Source organism: Alligator mississippiensis, chromosome 1 (genome assembly GCF_030867095.1).
Source record: "Alligator mississippiensis isolate rAllMis1 chromosome 1, rAllMis1, whole genome shotgun sequence".
NCBI classification, from domain to species: Eukaryota; Metazoa; Chordata; order Crocodylia; family Alligatoridae; genus Alligator; species Alligator mississippiensis.
Window position 1 is genome coordinate 44,406,323 of NC_081824.1, and position 20,134 is coordinate 44,426,456.

The 20,134-nt window shown below is 40.9% G+C and overlaps 1 protein-coding gene across 1 annotated transcript in view; it reads right to left on the reverse strand.

Moving 5' to 3' along the window:
- The window catches only part of CSMD1 (CUB and Sushi multiple domains 1), a 2,292,800-nt gene that overhangs the window by 397,539 nt on the left and 1,875,127 nt on the right, over positions 1-20,134 (reverse strand). Inside the window, exon 27 of the mRNA XM_019488443.2 lies at positions 3,231-3,422. Within this exon, the coding sequence (XP_019343988.2) occupies positions 3,231-3,422 (192 nt within the window). The remainder of the gene's footprint in view (positions 1-3,230; positions 3,423-20,134) is intronic.

Consider the following 20,134-nt stretch of genomic DNA (forward strand, 5'->3'; position numbering starts at 1 on the left):
TTTGTGCGCCAGGATGCACAGAGAAGCCTGGTGTGGGAGTATTCTACTACTTTCACTCACTGTTCTCCCCAGCAGATGCACTACAGAGCATGGGGCTGCTAGTGCCCAGCTCCCCATGGATGGACTGCTGCCCGTGATGGAGAAGGAAAGGGGGCCATACTGGCACCTGCCTTTAAGTTGGTGTCCAGGAATGCTGTCCCTTTGCCCTGTCCTAGTTATGCTACTTCTATTTGCCAACCAACTTCTTTGTTAGAAGTGAAAAGACTTAAGAATAATCAAGTTTTAATTATGAAATTTTCTTTTTGCCATATAAGAAATATAAAATGTTTTGATTCAACTAACAAAGGTTTTACCCAATTTAGAGGCAATAACTTGGCATACATATTTAAGTCAAGTACCTAATTTATGTGCCCTATTTTAGCACCTCAATAAGAGGGCACATTTTCAGAAATGGTGGAAGCAACCTATAAGCTTGTTGAAATAATGCATAGGGTCTAACAGGTGTCTTCCTTTGATTAAAAACACAACAAACAAAATGGCACTTTTTTATAGATAATTACTCTAATCACAAATAATCAATGACTTTTGATGACTCAGCTGCGGTAACCATGACCATACTCAGGAAATTTTTAAAGTATATATGCAGCAGAAAACATTAAATAAACATAAATAACTGATTGACAATGTTCAGTATCCTAATAAGGACAGCTATTAAATCTCAATCATCACAGTATAATAGAATAAGGACTTTATGAGAATTTTAAAAGTGACATGTCATGGCTTTATAGAACCTCTGAGGATTCCTGTGTATATCACAATAAAGACTATTTTAAACTTCAAAGTCCTCTGAAGAACACTCTGAATACATGGAAAAATAAATGCGTGCTTTTCATTTCAATGCAATTACTCTCCTAGAAGATAAATTAAATTTTAAACTTTTTAAAGTACAAATTAAAACACATTTGTCAAAGTATTGGGTTTTATAAGAAGGTCACGGACACTCAGGAACATATGATCCTTATAATCCAGACTTCTACTAACCCTCTCTTTTCTTTATGCTCTTTAATTTGGGTTTTATATACATCTTTGGAATTGCCATTTGATGGTCTTGGATGTAGCCACCAGATTTTCAAACTTGTCTGTATTCAGCACTGCATCTGGTATATGCTTCATCTGTGAAAGCAATCAGTCCCACCTATGATACTGTGAGAACCTCAAAACTAAGTGCCCTCAAAGCTACTTCAGTTCAGGTGATGGTTAACTCTGGGATGTGCTATCTGGTTTGTGTTAGGGTAACTTCAGTCTGTTCCATGAAGATAAAATGGGCAATTTGCGATCCTCCAGAATCCCAAGATGAACTGCTTCCAGCCCTACCCACCCAAAGTAGGGCTAGAGTCTAGATGCCATGCCCTGGCTTGCCAGCTCTCTAGTGGCAAGTCAGAGTTGTGCAGGAAAGAAATGACATTAATAATTAAAATGCAACTGCTCACAGCAAGTTCTAACTTTAACAGCACTTACCATTCCACAGATTTAGTATGGTCTAAGGGAGCGGTGTCAAACAAATGGCCTGCAGGCCAGAACCACCATGTAGGTAGTTGGACCAGCCCCAGCCCTGCATGCTGCATGTGGTGCTTGGGTTGGAACCAATGTAGCATGAGCTGCAGGCAGCATAGGAAAGAGTAGAGGTAGAAGAGAAGGAGGGGCCATGCAGATTTTAGCCTAATTATTCAATGGTTAGGGCAGTTTCCCATGCAGCAGAAGACCCAAATTCTAGGTCCCACTTACCCAGAGAGGTTTGAATCCATATCTCCGGCTTCATAAAAAAGTGTTCTACCAACACATGCGCAGAATGCTCTACATCCCTCCCCTTGAAGCTAGCTCACTCTGCATGTAATATTCATTGGATAAAATGGATAAAATGGGGAATATTTTTTGCCTAAATGGTAGCAAGGGGCCAGGCTAGAACCTAAGACTATAAGACTAAAGTCAAGATTCAGAAAAGTACTTAGACACCTAGGGCACGTCTACATAAGCACACATGTGCAGGGGCATGCACTTCCTATGGGACAAATAGCAGTAGTACAAGGTATGGGAGGCTGGAGCCAGCACCTGTGCTGGCTCCAGCCACCCTTACTTGGGATCCTGGGGGCCTCCCGGGGCAGCAGAGGTGCTGAGCTGTCCACTCGGAGCCTAACCAGCAGCCAGAGCATGGCTCTGGCCAGCCAGGCTCCAGTTTCTGGTGGTGCGTACTGCTGCTATGTGTGCCATGCCGCTTTTATTAGTGGTGGGGTTTTTTGACACTGGGATTTCCTGTTGTAAAAAAAAAAAAAAAAAATCACCGCTGCTAATTAGCAGTGTGGTGCACAGGTGCCGTGTGTGGTTTACTGCACCTCAATTGGCTTTGAGGTGCTGTAAACCAAGTGTGTGCTTGTGGGGAATGCTTTCCTAAAGTGCAACTGAGGCAGACATTAGGCACCTAAGACCAAGTGAGCAATCGATGAAAAATCTGCCTAATCTCTTAGGCACTTTGGAATCTGTAGGCACCTAAGTTTTTGGCAGTAAAATTAGTTAGGTGCCTAATGTTTGATATTACCAAAGGTGATGTCACATTAGGAGCTGATCATTTCAGCACTATATTATTCTTAATGCCATCTGAGATTTACTAACTGGATCTCCCCATACCTAGATCTCCTGAGGAACCCAAGCCAGCAGGCATACTTAACCCACACATAATGATGCTGACTTTAGCAAAAAGCACTGCATACAGGCTACTTTCACTCAAAAATGTGGTTAAAGGAGAGGTGGTGCTCACCTTTAAAGGACCAAGTTAGTGAGTACAGCAGTTATTCAAGAAATGGGAGATCTAAGTTTTTGGCCCTCTTCATCCCGAGGGGCTTCAAAAAACTTATCCCACATCTCTGAGGAGAGGGTCTTAATCAGCAGACTAAGGGCAAAACTGGGATGGGACTCATCCATTCTTCCAGTTCACACTGTGCCACTCTGGAGCCAATAATTCAACTTTCACTAGGCTGAGAATGACTTAAAAAGGGCAGACTGTAGCCTAACAATGAAGGCAATCTCTTAAAAGGTGTGAGACCTGAGTTGTGGGATTAAGAGACCAAGAATTACAGAAATTAATACTTCTGTAGGATCACAAACTGAAAACATATAAATGGTAATATGATCAGTAATTGACAAACCCTGAGAACTCTAACAATTCATCTCAATACCTATGCATGTAGGAGGATCAGGTTGCCAAAAGAATCGGTTATTCAGCTGCACACAAGTAATTTTAGCCTGCCCTTGGAGCTGATATCCAGGGTCACATTGGAAGGTAGTGGTGTCCCCAGGTTCTCTGCTGTCTCCATATCTAGTACCATTCTGTGGAGTCCCAGGATCATTACACGTTGATGCTATTGATGCTGTAAACAAACCAAGAAATGAAAGGATTTAAGACATATGTACTGTATTGTCATAATCACACAGCACAGTCTATTTACAGGAATATCCAGACAGAAAATATTATTTACTAATTTGTTAGCATGGAAATTAGGGGGTTTTTTTTGTTTGTTTTTTCTTCAGGAATTTGCCAACTAAGATGCATCATTTTTACATTGTCTTCCTACCATTTACCTTTGGTGAAAAATATGGCCTGCTAGGGAATAAACTCAAACTCTTCATTTCCTGTCCAGCTAATCTATCAAAACACTAATAATTAATTTTTTTCATCTTGATGTTTCTTGAATCAACACACATTTCTTTACGCAATATGACAGCTTCTGTACTATAAGACAACTGTCATAAAGTAGATAACATGTTACACTCAGTATATCTCAGAGCACAGAAATGCTACACATACAGCAAATCAAACCAAACTTCCTCTGTGTGCAAGCCTGGGTTTCTCATTATAATGGTATCCCCTGAGGAGCCAGATTACACCATCTCATGTTAGGGTCAATATTTGAAGGAACAGTATAAAATATATAGGGAGAACACCCAGGTCAGTATCAAATCTACAAGTTTAACAATTCTTCTCTCACACTGGCATCATCACCACCACCACAACCAGAGTACCTAGGACAGGACAGTCCTTATTCTGTATGTGCTTTCTGCTTATTCTCCACCTTTTGTGAATAATACATATTAACAATGTGTCAAAACTGATTCACCATTTTTCTTACACTTTTTCTTCTCACTGCAAATGACATCTGTCTTGTTTTCTATAGCCATGTTTTGGCAAATTACCTGATCATTTTTTTAATGTTGCCTGGCATAGAATTTGAGGCTAGGGATGGACATTACATATAAACCAGGTTAAATGATCAGAAACTAGGGATGTGCGAAATGGGCCATATTTGTTTTGGATTTGTTCTGAATCAGGGACAGCAATTTGATTTGTTGATTTGGACCACTGTCCCAATTCAATTTGGCCAAATCTGAATCTGAAGATTTGATGCTGATTCAGAGAATCAGCAATTCGGCCATAGACATAGCTTTAAATGTTTTTTCTACATACCTTGAGGTACCAGGCATAACTCATGAATGCTGCAATGCTGGGGCAGATGGAGTGTCCCACAGGAGCACAGGGGAGCCCCCTGCATGCTTGGCAGCGAATCTGGAAGTGGACTGGAAATACTTCTGGTCCACTTCCAGGTCCAGCGCTAAGTGTGCTGCCCCTTTCCCCCACCCCTACACATACCTGGCTCAGCTATCATCCACAGGGAGACCCCAGGTGTCCCCCCAGACCCATGTGGCATGAGTCACCAAGCCAGGAATATGTGTCTGGGGGAGCCCAATGTGCTCCCTGGGGTACCTGGAAGTGAACTGTAAGTGCTTCTGGTCCACTTCTGGGTCTGCTGCCCAGTGTACTTGGGACCTCCCCCCCACCACTCCTGTGGGACACTCCATCTGCCCCAGCATCTCAGCATTCGCAAGCTGCCTGGTACCTTGAGGTATGTAGAAAAAATATGTAAAGCTATGTCTATGTCTGAATTGTCAAATCTTTCTGAATCTCTCCAAATCAATTTGGAGTATTCTGATTTGATTTGGAGAGATTAAAGAGTATCCTGATTCAATTTGGATTCGGAAATTTGGTCACTGAATCAGGCCAAATCTCCGCTGAATTGAATCAGTGACCGAAGCTTCGCACAACCCTATCAGAAACTGGTTTAAAACTGTAAGAGAACTGACATTCAGTGCATATAAACCAGGTTCAAAATGGCCAAAACCAGTTTAAGATAAACCTGGTTCAATGTAGTATCAGACTTAACTGATTTGGGTCAGATCGGTTTATGCATTGTCTGTCTCAGAACCCTTTCTGGTTTAAGTTAAATGAGACTCCCCCAGCATCCTGCCATGCTCTCTGGGCTGGGCTCTCTGCTCCAGCCCAGCCAGGATGTCCCTGCCCCTCTGCTCTCCAGATGGAGCAGAAATAGAGGTTTAGCCAAGGAGGGATTTAATTCCCCGCTCCATATCCATTTGGCAGTTACCCAGACCAGGTCTGCCAGTTGCTCCCCCCTCCTGCTGCTCTAGCCAGCATAATGGCCCCTAAGGCAGAGGGGGGCAGGGAAGGGGGTCAGTCTCCCCTCCACCCCCACTGACATCCACGTCTGTCCCCCATTACATCCAAGCTTGTTCCCTGTAGTGGAATAGGCTCCTGCTGTCCCCTTCACTGGACAATGGAGGGAGGAGGAATAAACCCATCCCTGCCCCTGAAGGGGCTCTATGGGCTGGCTGTGCCCCCATCAGACTACTGCAGTGGGAGGGGACAGGGCCCTTGGTGTGGCAGCATCCCATAATAGTCTGAGTGTGCATGGCCCTTCCTGGCAGGGGGCCCTACTGCGCGGCGGGCAGAGCTGTGGTGGACTGTATGCAGCAGCACTGGGGCCCAAAGCTGTGATGGACTGAGTATGGCAGCACCAGGGACAGAGTCCCCTCTGCCCAGCACTGCCACCTTGCAACACTTTCCTTGCCCCCAGCACTTTCCTCGCCCTGCAGTGTGCAACCCCCCACCATAAAAACGGGGCTTCTGTCCCATTCTGGTCACTTCCCCCTCACTGCTCCAGCAGCTGGCCAGCTGGGGGCATGACTGAATGCTGTGGGCTATGCAGATCTGGCCTGTGGAGGGGCTTGGTCTGGCCCCTGGTGGGTCCCTCAGTCCCACCAGGCCAAAGTGCCACGCATGCAGCTGGGGTGAGTCTGCTCCATGGTGGGACTCCCTTTCTTGGCAGCCTGGATACAGCAGCTCCTTTTCCACTGCCAGTGTCCCCACTCCACCAGTACAGGCGGGAACCAGCTCATGCAGTCTTGACCCTGTGCACCTCATGCCGGCTCTAGGCTTGCCTATCCAGGATAAGCAGCAGCGGTAGGGGAGAAACTGCTCCTCAACGCTGGGGAAAAAGCCCCTTCCTGTCCTGCTGCCGGTGCTCCCAGGTGTAGCTGCCTGGAGCCAGCACCAGGCTGCCCTGTGTCTCTGCCACATCACCACCATCTCTGGGATCCCTGTTGGGCAGTGGTGCCAGCAGAGCAGACACAGGGCAGCCCAGTGCCAGCTTTGGGTGGCTGTAGCAGATGCTGGCAGTGGGAGGGAGAGGGGCCACTTTTAAATAATGCCATTTATTACCCAAATGTTTTATAAACAATATTTAGTATTAAGAACAGTTAAGGAGTCTTCCTATGGTCCAGTGCTGGGAGTTCAAGCCTTGCTCCAGATTTAGCTGAAAGCCAAAACCACTTGGCTGAGATGTAAATGTTAATGGCTGCAGCAGTCCCTCAATATGAGGATGACACTTTCCAGTAAATGGAGCATGGCCATTCAACCTAGGATATAAAAAGCAGCTGGACATGATGTTAACAATCTCCCTTGTGGGCTGTTTGCTTCCAAATCTGATATGCCATAACCATGCCAGTCTGATAGGCCACTTGCCTTGGCCAGACTTTTGAGCTATTTTTGACTCCAAGGTATAAATCTATAATTTTTTGTAGCTGAGAGTAACTGAAGTACATAACTACTTATGTGCATGATTATCTTGATTTTAGAAATCTCATGTATCAATTTAAGTAAATTGTTGCAAACATTTAGATTTTTAAATGAAATTTTGTAAATTAAATTTTCAAACATTTAGTTTGCAGAGGTTTGTCAGTGTCTGTTTTTCCTTCACATTCACAAGATTCTGCATTTCTTGCATATCCATCTCTACTGACAATATACGTTTTGGTACATCTGTGATAAATCCCTACTTCTTTATATGCATTCTTTTGCTCCAGTGCTACAATTCTATAGTTTTACAATGTAGCACAACTCTCTTAACTCTACCATCTCTTTGCCCTGACACTTTCCTGCATACAATCGTCATAGCCTGTCTCTACATAGGTACAGTGACAAAGAGAACAGCATCACATTCTGAAAAGTATATATAGTTGCTTCACCCCTTATATATAGTACAATTAGATCCACCATATAAATCCAAGTTTCTAAAATCAGCAGCTCAATCCTACTTGATGGCTGTGGCCATCCTTATAAAAAATCTAGATTGTACAGAATCCAAAATTTACTTCAGAAGATTTCTAGCATTCCAGATGTAATAAACAATGTATTTTATTTTTCAATATGTGGAAGGCATAAAGCAACAGCTCAGAGGTCTGACCTCCTTCAGTTCCACTAAACAATATGGCATATCAATGCTAAAACTTAACAGTAATAGCGGGTGTGTCTACACGTGTGCTTTAATGCATAGTAGACTATTGTACTGCACATTAAACTGTCACATAAAAAAACCTGTGACATTATGCTAATGCACAGTAAAACAGTCTCCTGTGCATTAAGCATCACTAAAAAAATGTGCAAATGCTCTACTGTGCACAGTCTAATGCACATTAATTAAGTACCTCACATTGGAGGTACTAAATTTTAATGTGCATTAGAAAAGGCACTTTAATGGATGCAAAGATGCGCCCAGTGTAATGTCAACATTAATTACTTCTTTCCTGACCAATTTTGGCAGATGGAAAGAGATAAAAGTCTACAGGGGATAGCAACTGAGAATTGATCCTGGGAATGAAATGAAGCAAGGGTGGAGATGCAGACACAAGACAGCAGAAATCAAAAAAGTAAGATAGAGAAGAATGGAAATCAAAGGGCAGAAGTACAGACAATAAATCCTTGACAGACAGAACATAATTCTAAATGTATACAATGAGGCACTAATGATTCCACTGACATGCTACATAATTAAAATGACATACCACACTGCTAGAACCAGCAACATGTCTAAAAACAATGAAAACTGTGTCAGTGCATCCAACGAACAATGAATATGCGATGGGTCAAATTAAAATTGCATTTGGCTGGCTCTACTGCAAGAGTGTTATATTCCTGAAGTAGATGCACATACTTTTAGTTAAGTAGTTTTGGGGAACTTTTTAAGAGAGCTTGAGAAAAAGCCTGATAACCTACTACTTTATTATACATTATCAAAGTGATCTCAATCAGAATTGATAGGTTCAGTAGCTTGTTTTTTATCATCTTGATTAACAGAACTGGTTGGTATCTCTTTATATTTAAGAAGAGAAAGGAGGTGGATAAAGCAGACTCTATATGGAATAATATCTTTTCTGGTACTCTTACAGAATAAACAATAAAAGGATGATACCTGTGAAGATTCTTTAATGCTCATATATAGTGAAGAGTACTCCTCTATGGGTAGTCCAAAACAGGCAACATAAATTCTCTATATAACGTATCTAGATAAAGCTAGATTAATTTACAATGGAAATAAAGTGAACTTTCTTATACCAACAGGTATTAATTCTTAAAATAACTTACCGAGGGACAAAATTCATTATCTGTCTTGAAGACTTTCAATTTACATATGGAATCAGAACTCATGGTAGAGGTCATATCTTTTATCAGGCCAACTAGATTTTTGAAAAAAAAAAATAACTGCAAACTTTCAGGTACAAGCACCCTTCTTCAGACATAGGGGAAAAGACTGTAAAGTTTTCCCAGGTAGGAATAAAAATTAATATTTCATAGGAGAGTTAAAGGTGTGGTAAAATCTCCTGTTTGGCACAGTTCATTTTATGCAGGTTTGGCTCAGAGAAAAGTTGGAGTAGTCTGTTTACCTCAACTTTGTGATTACTTTTGCCTCCAGACCAATACAGCTACACTCTGGATACCTTAAATATACACATATATACATATACACATACATATACATATATATAACCTGAAGCATAAGTTATAAGGTTGATGCAGAGTCATAAGGCTGATGGAGTTATAAGATTGATGAAGCAGCTGAAGCATAAATTACACGGTTGATGCAGAATTAAGATGCAAGTTCTGAGTTTCTATCCATCATGAAAGTGGTCAGAAGATAATGGCCCCTTCTTCCCTTAAAATCTTTTAATCTATAAATGCTTACAGAGTAAAGGGTTTAAGATAATAAGTACAAGTAGCAGAATTGGGCTCCAGTTCATATTACCCATGCACACACCAAAGATTGTTATCAAATTCAATGCAACACTACCATTAAAAAAATAAAAATAAATATGTCCCCTTTAGACAGACTATGATAAGAATTCTATTTCATCTAGTGGAAGACCAAAGTTCATTTTGTGACCAGCTGTACGTTGTCTGACTAAACTGTAGGAGCAATTCCCTACTCCCTGGGTACATTTACATGCTCATTAATGCACCAATTATGGTGCATTAAGTTTAGTACCTGTAACAACAGGTACTTTACTCACTCATTCTCTAAAATTTAGATATTGCATTTTGAGGGGGCGAGAGTGTCTCTGTCTTCCTGCATTTTTTGAACAACAATTAGTAAAACCAGACCAGGATTTCTTAGTGTGATCTCTCTTACTGGATCCACTGACAGATAGGGATAGAGTTGAACAAGCCTTTGAATGCAAGATTCTTCTTCAGGCATGACTGACACCTGAAAAAGAATGTCTTCCTTTCAAAAGCTTGTCTAACTCTATCCCAGCTATTCAGTTGGTCAAATAAAATAAATCTTACCAAGAAACCATTTCCCCTTTCATAATTCTTGGACTACCAAGGTTACAACACACTCTAAAACAACCATAAAATGAGACCCCAATTCTGACAGGTATTTGGGGTGATTCTACAATCCATATTAATATGGATTAAAATGGAAGCAACCCATTTTATCACTTTGGGCACCTTTATACATGCTCTGTGGGGGGCAGGGGTACTTTAATTAGAGTCACTCTTGAGCGGCTCTAATTAAAACACCCACAGCATCTCATGTTTTCAGAATCCTACACTTCAAAATAGTGTTTGATGAGTTTTAGGTAAAGGGCTTCTACTGCCATTTTAAAGTGTGGGGACCCTGAGTACAGATGACACTGAAGCTGCTGGAGAGTGCTAATTAATTGAGCATGCTAATTAATCAAGTGTGCTTCCTGCTTTTTAAAAGATCCATAAAATATGAGACCATACATCTAAAATTGAAATCAGGGTATTTATTTGCATGTAAGAGAACAATGTGATTTCTATAGTGAATCCCTCTGACCTTAGTAATTTACTCATACTTGTCTTGTACTTTATGAAAGTGTTAATTGAAATTATTAGTAAAATTGATATCTGGCACCTATGCAGGTGAAGAGTTATGTTTTCTACTTGGGGAAATATAGTAGAGAAAGAATTAATGTAACATGTATTTGGATTTTGTTTGTAGCTGCAATTTAAGTAGGGAAATTGCATGGTGACAGAAGGTTTGACATGAAGTGAAGCTGGATATGGAAAGGAGACAATAGTTTAGGTTCAGAATAACTAAGACATTGCTTCCTATTATTGTTTTAAGATCCAGCCACTTATTTCCTTTATTCTAGCTGTAACTTATGACAATTCAGGAAGCCAGTAGTTGAGCCATTGTTGCAGCTGCTGGAAATTTTGGAAGATTAATTGAGAAGAATCGGAGCTTTCTTGAGAAATAGACCTTGTTTTTATAGCACTATTGAAGTATCTACCACATTGTAAAAATACTTCACAGCATAGGAAAATTAAATCTATATTTTAACATGTTTGATTATAATCCCCCTGTATTTTTACAATAAATTCAGAGGTTAGGCTAGCGATATTATTCTTTTGCAAAATTTTCAGGAAAAAATCCATAGTAATGGACTTCTGATGGTCAACTAAGGGACAAAAATGTACTACTACTACTATGAATAGTAAGAATAAAAATACTGATAGACCTGAGAAGTATTGAAAGTGGTACCATTTATGTTTAGGAAAAAAAGTCAATTTACAATTAAGAGGCAATCGTTGTTTTTAAAGTGACTGGGCTTTGGTGCTTTTCTATTAATTTGGATGTTTTCTTTCATGCTTGTATCTTCAAAATCAATTAATAGAATAATAAAAAATAGAACTAGGATGGCCTTGAGAGGTCATCAAAATCATCTGTTTGTACCAAGCCGGGATCAATATTACTTATTCTTGGCAAACATTTGTTTAACCTACTTCAGTAATGCAAATGCAACAAATTCTCTAGACAATCCATTCCAGGACAATTATCCTTATAGTTAGGTGGGTTTTTTTTAATTTAAACTCTCTTTTTGCATCACTACTTGTCCCAATGCCAGCTGACATAGAGAATAGTGTATAATCTTTCTCTTTTCATAACCTTCATGTATTTGAAGACACTTATCATGTCCTTGCTTAGTTTTCTCTTTTCTAAACTATACCAACAACATTCTTTCAATTTTTCTTTATACAACATCTTTTCTAGACCTCAGCCAGTACTTTACTGGCTCTCCTTTGGATTATCTTCACTTGGTTCAAATGTTTCTTGAAGCATGATGCCCAAATCTAGTACTATACATGATGCCCAAATCTACTACAGTACTATAGGTCTTTATCCTAAGGCCTTTTCAGTCCTGAGTGGGGTTGAAGAATTCTTTCATAATACATATTCCAATGTGCTATTTGCTTCTTTTAAAACAATATAACATTGTCAACTCATGCAGTTTGTGATCCACCATAATCCCATGTTTCACAAAGCCACTGGTTCTCCATTTTTTTAATGAAGTTGATTGTTCAACCTAGCACAGTACTTCATACTTATTTTGATTTAAATTAATCCGGTTCATTACCGATCTGTTCTCCAATTTGTCAAGATAATTTTGTGTCTTAATTTTGTTCTCCAAAGTGATTACAAACCTCCCATCTTAGAATCATCTGCAAATATATTCTATATTTTACCATCAGTATCACTATATTCAATAGTATTGGGCCTGGACTGATTACTGTACAATCCTACTTGATACAGCTTTCCAGTTTGAGAGTGAACCAATGATAATTGTTTGAGTAGTTTTCCAGCATATTATAGTAGTTACATATTGACTGTTTTTTCTTAGCTTTCCTACAGGATGTGAGATAGTGTCATGTCAATCACTTTCAACAAGAAAAACATATTAAAGATGGGGGGGGGGGGGAACCTTTTAAAAACAAAAACATACGTAAAGCTCCCAATTTAAAAATTCTAAAAATAATAATACCTTCTCTGTCACATAAAACCTTTATTTTTTGAGCTTGTTGTTTGTGTCAATACCAGCAAACATTTACATTTAATTAACAAGGTGTTCATTTCAGTTAGCATGAACCCAGGCTTTCTGGCATAGGCAAATAAGAAAAAGGACATTCCATATTTCAGCTGAAGCAAGTCTGATAGTAGTTGTGTAAATAACTGATGTTTAGTTTGTGAGCTGAACCCTTAAAACACCTCATGAGATGTTGGTCTTGTAGCAAAACAACCACAACAACAATCAGAATTATCAGTGATGATGATGATGCTTGGATGTGACTAAAATATTTCTAACCTGAAACAAGACATTTAGATATTGGATTTGTTCAACCTTTTCTCTCATTCCCTGTTAAACATTAAATACGGCATTTTTCAAAACAGAAGTATTGTTTGATGAAAAACTGAAGAAAAGAAAGAAAAGGAAAATGTCAAAATGAGAGATTGATTTTTGAGCTTCCTCTCCACAAAAGTATTCAAATTAAGCCCACTGTTTTCCTTGCCCTGGAGCAAATTATTGCCCAAATTGATCAGCACAAACAAATATTTGTTTCAGTCTCACTGTGATGGGATCTGTGTAGAAAGAAAGATATTGGAAATACACTGTATTTTGTATCCTAACACACAACTCTAATTAAGATATGTACCTTGTTTTTGGAAGACAGACTTAAATGTTTTTTGTTTTGTTTTGTGTTTGGTTTTTTTCCCCCCAGAGTTATGGTCCAAACTTTTTTTTTTCTTCATGGAGAGTCTGTGTTGCAAAATGGCATCCAGCTTTTCTCTCAACCAGCATGCTGATAGCAGTTGTGAAAGGGTTAATAGTGGACTCTACCCCTCCTACTTGCTTGCTGAAATAGATAGATAGAAGCCATTTTGCAACACAGCATCTTCATGGTTGTGTTCCTGTGAAGAAAATGAGCCTTTCCCACTAAGACATGCACCTTGGTTGTGGAGGGCTGATATTCTGCAGAAAGGTATGTGTGTTCTGTGACTAAGTATGATAAACAATGAAAGACATGTATGTCATGCACACATTCTGATGATGAAAAAATGAACCAAGAAATGACATGCCTGCATTCATGTAGATGACAAATTGATCAAATGCCTTTGCACGCCTGAATTTAGTTTTATTATTATCTGGTCAATTTCTGTCATCCTTGCATCAAACACACATACCTTAAGGTTTGTACTTTTTCTGGCAGAACTGACAAGCTTATTTAAAAGGGATATAGGAGCAGCAACCAAGAGTCCAAGTTGCAACTCCTGTCATAGCTATCCAGGGCTGAGCACATAACTCCCCAAGCACTGCATTGAAAATTTACCTGACAGTTAGGCCGTATTAGTGCAGTTTACTGAATGCATACTTGGCCACTGGGGAGGGAAAGCAGCTGCCTGGTCATGACCCTAGCAAAGTAGTTTCCTACTTGATAGACAAGAAACATCTCTGAATGTGTGGATGACTTTAAAGGATTTCTACTAAAGAACAGTAAATTCATGAATTTGCTGACAAAAGTATAAATATAAACACAGACAGCTACAGTATATCATTACTTATCTTCCTCTTTCAAGAAGGCTTTGAATAATTCCTTCATTCCCTCCAAGTATTCTGCTGAATGTAATATTTCAATCCACAATGTTTACTCATCTACTTTTGACAATGTCAAGGATAGACCAATTACCAAGGACTGATGTCTATTAAAATTTATTTCAAAGTTAATATACATTACCAAGTACAAAATTCTAAATTCTAAACAACCGTAAACATTCAAGAAGCATCAATATATTCTTTATGTGTTCTGTTCTTATATCCTATGAAGATAATCTGTATCTGGAAGCTAACAATAACATCCACAAATATGTTGTATCCTAATTAAACAAAACACCAGAGCTTTAAGCTGGGATGTGTCATCTAGTAAAGCTAACATTTAGACAGCCTGTCAACTTTTCAGCTTCTCTCTTAAGTTGTTTTAGCACTGAGGATTACCAAGAGTTTCTGCAACTGGATGAAAGTTATGAATCTACTAATACTTTATTTACTGATGTCTGACATATTATTCATGATGATATACATATTTTATATAGATGTAAGCTAATGTAGACATTAAATACTGCCAATTTTCCTAACAATTATCCCTCATCTCAGGCCTCTTTTCATATTTAAGTCCATGCATTGGCCTTTATACTGTGTCTAATTTTACTTCTCTTGAAGGAAACAGCTATTTTATTGGTTTGTTTAGCCCACAAATAATCATTTTGCGCATGTCCACACATGCAGGCATGTGTGCTTGCAGCAGCTCAAATAGGAGTGGCACAAATTTGAGCCAGGGATTTTTGTCTCAGCGTACAAGCCAGGACATGCACTTTTGGTGTGAGGCAAGTTGTGCCACTTGGGGCAAAATAACCCTGCCCAGCTCCTCCTGGATCTGCAGCCGAGGGGAGCTAGATCCTGGGGCCAGCACGTGTACTGGCCCTAGCAGTATAAAAACCTGCCCTGGCTAGTAGCTCAGGAGCTTCTTGGGCCCAGCCAATTGGTATCTGGAGACACTAGCCCCTTGTACCAGCTGGACTGCTGAAGCAACCGTAACTGAGAGTTCCCTGCACCCACAGTCTGGCAGTGGGGGCTGATGCCTGGCTATGACCTACTGCCACCTGCGACAGGATGTGGCCAAAGGCCACGCACCTGCGAGGCTGAGATGGGGACTGCACAGCCACAGCAGAGGCATCTGCACTTCTGGGCCAGGTGCCAATGGACTGTGGCTGCACAGTTGGCCTTTGTGTGACACTACTGCCATGTGTGCTGTCATCCTGCCATCTGGGCAGCTATTGCCCAGAAGATGATGTTTTCAGTGTGGTGGCTGCTTTGAACTGTCAAAGCACATCCTCCTGGCCCTTAGGGCCATGAGGTCAGCCATCTCCAGCTGGGTTCTGGGTACCAGCCCTGAACAGGCTCTTCTGCCTGGGTCCTGGCACTTATCTCACTTGCAGGAATCCTGGTGTTCCCTTTTTCTGATAAACAAATTCCTAATTCACTCTTTAAAATACCCCCAAACCCATGTTCTTCCACAATTAAAACAAAAGACCATGAGAGAGAGAGAGAGAGAGATTAGTTGGACAATGTTTTTTTGATATATTTACAATGTTAAGGCAATTTGGAAGCCTACCGGCGTCTCTATTGTCATAATAAAATAAATACTAAATATCTATATGTTTTGCTGTTTGCTTTTAGTTTTCTTATCAAAGAACCATTAGAGCCCTCCCCCCCCCCGACCTCTTCACTAACTAGGATGTAGGGAAAGCTGCCCCTGCAGCCACAGCTCTTGCCAGCAGGTCTCATCCTGTCTGGCAGCTGGGCATGACAGTTGCATGATTGGGGGGATGTGGGGTTTGTAGGAGGGGGTGGGAAGGGGTGTGGGTGATGTGTGTGGGTGGGTGTGGAGGGATATGGGGGGCATGGGGAGTGTGATAAGTGTGTGGGGATTGTGGGGGACTGTGTGGGAGGGCTGCTCAGGAGGGGTGGGTTGCCTGCTCCCCCACAAGGCACAGCCCTCCCCACACAGCACATGGACTGTCTCCCCACCCCGGCAGGGCCACAGCCTCCCAACATGGTCCACATACCCCACAGCAGCCATTGGGGCACTCGGGGCCTCCTGGCACAATCCCCACACCCAGTGCTGGGGAGCGTGGGGTAGTGCAGCTCAGCCCCAGCTGCCTGGCACCTGGCCCTGCCTGTGCCATATTGTGCGGGCCCAGCCTGGCTCAGCTCAGCACGGCTCCATGCGCTTTCAGGCAACTCTGGGCTATTTGAGTTGTCATCTGGGGTCCCATGCCACTCACGTGGACTGCCTGTTGTGCTGAGCTGGGTCATGCATGCACAGAAGTGGCCTGGCCTGATGGCACATGGGGCCTGTGCATGCAGGACCCAGCCCAGTAAGAAAGGCAGTCCCCACAAGTGGTGCGGGGCCCCAGGTCTCAGCCCAAGCAGCCCAGAACAGCCCAAAAGTGCACCACACTGCACCAAGCTGTGGGCCTGCACTATGTAGCACAGGCAGGGCCGGGTGCCAGATGCCCAGGGGCGAGCTGCACTGAGGCTGTGCCAGGAGGTCCTGAGCATCCTGATGGCCGCTGCTGCTGCTGTTGAGCTGTGGGCCCTGCAGGGGAGCTGGGGCTGTGAAGAAGGGCATGTAGGACCATCTCGGGGTAGCTGGGGGACCCACCCCTTCTGAGCTGTCACCCCCACGGTCCCCTGTACTCTCACAGCCCCCAACCCGCTCCAGACTTCCTTAACCCCTACTTACCTGAAACGGAGCCCAGGTTCAGATCACTGTAGCCTGCATCACTTCTTGCCCTGCATGGGCAGGCAGCATGCTGAAGCATTGGCGCAAGGGACAGGCATAGAGATGCTCTGGCCAGCTACCAGAGTGTCTCTGTGGAGCCTCCAGGCACAGTCCCGGATCGTGCCCTGCCCTGCATTTTTTCTGGGTTTTTTTGTTGTTTTTTTTTTATTTTTTGGCAGGGGGGAAGAGTTGATACCTGGATATCAAATTTGGAGCCTGTGCTGCAAAAATTTTTTTTTGTTCCCAGCATGCCTCTTACCATGTCTCAAACTGTTTTGAGATGCGGCAAGAGGCATGTGCAGGCTCAACTGTACACGCCCTATAGCTTCAAAAATAAAGTTCTGACCTGTATCAATATCATGTTTTCAATATGTTCGTGAGATGTAGTACCTTTTATCACAAATACTTCCTTCTCTCTACTTTCAGAATTACAAAAAATATATTCCAAGTCTTCAGGCTCCATGAGCAATACCAGAGGCTTTTTAGCAATTTATTGCACAAACAAAGCAGCTAAAATTCCTGTTTTGCATTCAATTTTAAAAGGAAAATTGCTTACAAAAAAATGTTTTGGGAAAGAGTGTGATGTTTTCAAGACCAAAGAAATGCACAAAATATTTGTAATGATTTCATCAAAAGTCCTTTAAAAGAAATTCCATAACAGTAAGAAAGGCAACAAAGTAGTACTGTCTCTACACTTAGTAGTACACATGAAAAAAGTAAATTCAGTAGACTGACAACCAAAAAATTAATAATATTCATATAATCAATTTTCTTCACATTGTCTAATAATTAAGAAAAGTAAGAACATGCAGGATTTTTTTCCTAAATTACATATAAATACATTCAAGATGAAATTATATGCTGATGAAATTATATGCTTATATGCTTCTAATCTTACTGACATGGTTACTTAGGGGCCTTTAGCTCTATTTTTGCAGTCAAACATACCTAGCTTTTAAACACCTGGGCCCAACAATGGAATTAATGGCCCTCTTTAAGGTATATGACTTCCTTCTGCTCTCATACTCTTATTTTCTGCAAGCTCACAACTTAATCGGTCAGCAGTGTTTTCCCCATAAATTTGTTGGGTTTTTTTTAATGTACTTTTGTTCTAAAATGTCTTGCTTGGCAATTTCATCATGGATCAGGCTTCTACAATCATATCATTAATCTTGGAAATGAAGGTTTTGTAATGAAAATGGTGATATGACTTAAATATAGAAGTGCAAATAGAACTGTTATACAGCACTCACAGCCAATCTGACTTTCCAAAAGGACAATATACTAGGAGTTCAGCGAAGACACAATGTAGGGCCCTGCCACATGTTCAAATTAAAGCTGGATAGAAACCAACTATAAAGTTGCTACATATTTTCAAAAACTGACTTTGTAGCTGGTTGGCACTTTTTTTATAGATGGATGGACATTTTGTGCCATAGTAATCATATTGTATATTGGGCTGATCTAAATGTATTGTGCCATTAACTAGTTAATTGTGTGATAATTACTTTGCATGTGTGGCTGATCTAAATTTATTCCACAATTAACCAGTTAATGTATAATATATGTAACATGTAGCAGGGGCCTCAGTCACCATAAGCATTTCCATGGTTAGTGAAGCAGTCAGTAGGAAGAATCCTAAGAACCAGATGCAGAGACAGATGACATGTCCTGTGGCTCTTCAGTGTAACAAACATGTTCTATGCACAACTAGTGATGCTTTATGTCTTCATAGATGAAGGAAGGGAAGTTTTAGAAAGGTCACAGCAACTGTGGCAGTAACTAAATTAATAGTTAAATCTGCTTTTTGGTTACATTTTGAGAATTGCAATTGATGAATCAGACTGCAAAAATAAGAATTTGGCCAGAAACCTTTACTAATTCACAGTCATTGTTTCTGTACCATTTATAATTGTTGTTCAGAGGCCACACCCCACTGAAGTATGTTGGAAAGTCAGAAACACTTTCCTAAAAGAACGTATTTCTATAGGTTGTGTTAAGATCTCTGCTTTTTATTTTCTAGACTCAGTGCTGTCAGTTGTTCTGGCAACATAGTTAAAAATATTTTTTGTAGTTGCTAATTTCTTCAATTACACTATATATTCTAACAAAGAGTCTCTAATTGCTATTTCCTGGTGGAACACATTAACCTCTCTCCAGCAGGCAGTTTCATTTTTACTGGTAATGTTCCCAGAATGTCTGGAATATATGTGCAGAGTCATGGATGTTTCCATGCAAGGCAAGTGTCACACTTAACAGTAACACATTTGGTAGTCCTTTTATAGTCCTTGCCTCTCAAGGACTGTGTACAAGTTTGTACTTGTCACACAAGGTACCTAAAGCCTTTGGAGTCTTGCTCTGGGCTGGGAATTAAGACATCATTTTTTCTAAAGACTAATGTTTCTATGCTGTTTACAGATCTTATTATGTCTGAAGGCTTCACGGCAAGCCAGGTGGACAAGTGTCTAAAAATAAAGTATTTGAGAGATTGTACATGGGCACATTAGGATGAGCCAGGGATAGCATTAAGAGCTAAGTTCTGTGCTTAGGTCTTGGTCAACATCAGAACTGCTCACACTAGTGCAACATGCATGCTCAGACTAGTGGAAATCTCTCCAGACAAGGATTTTGACCTGGTTGAGAACAGTAGAATAGCCTGGTCAGGCATGGAGTGGGATAAAAACAGCACAGCCATGGGGCTGTGCTGAGTAGCTGTGCTTTCCCAGGCTGTGCTAGTGATATATACAAGTGTTCGTTGGTTTAGGTTAACCAATTTTATTTGGGGTTAACACATGCCAATCTAATTTTAGATGGGGTGCACCATTTTTAGAACAACCTAAGACTCTGTGAACATTTGCAAATCCAGCCATTTAGGTTACACTAAACTCAGCTAAATGTAAGGCTTGTATGCACCCCCTGTCATCAATTACCACTTGAATCTTGTCTTGAACACTAAATATTTCAGTATTTTCTGTGTATACCAGTTCAAAGGTCAGAACACCATACCCTCCAGCATATTTAATCTGCAGCTACTTCCAGTAAAAGAAAGAAATAAAGAGACAAAATCAACTTGTTTTTTGGTTTGGTAGAATGGGCATATGATTGAATTTCAGAAACAAAACAGATATACTGCAGATATTGATTTAGGCTGAGACACGAACATGGTTAATTAAGTATTATAATTGAAAGGAGGCTTGTGGCAAATGAGAGTGGATAGCCCCCAAAGCCACAGAGCCCAAGGAAAACACATGA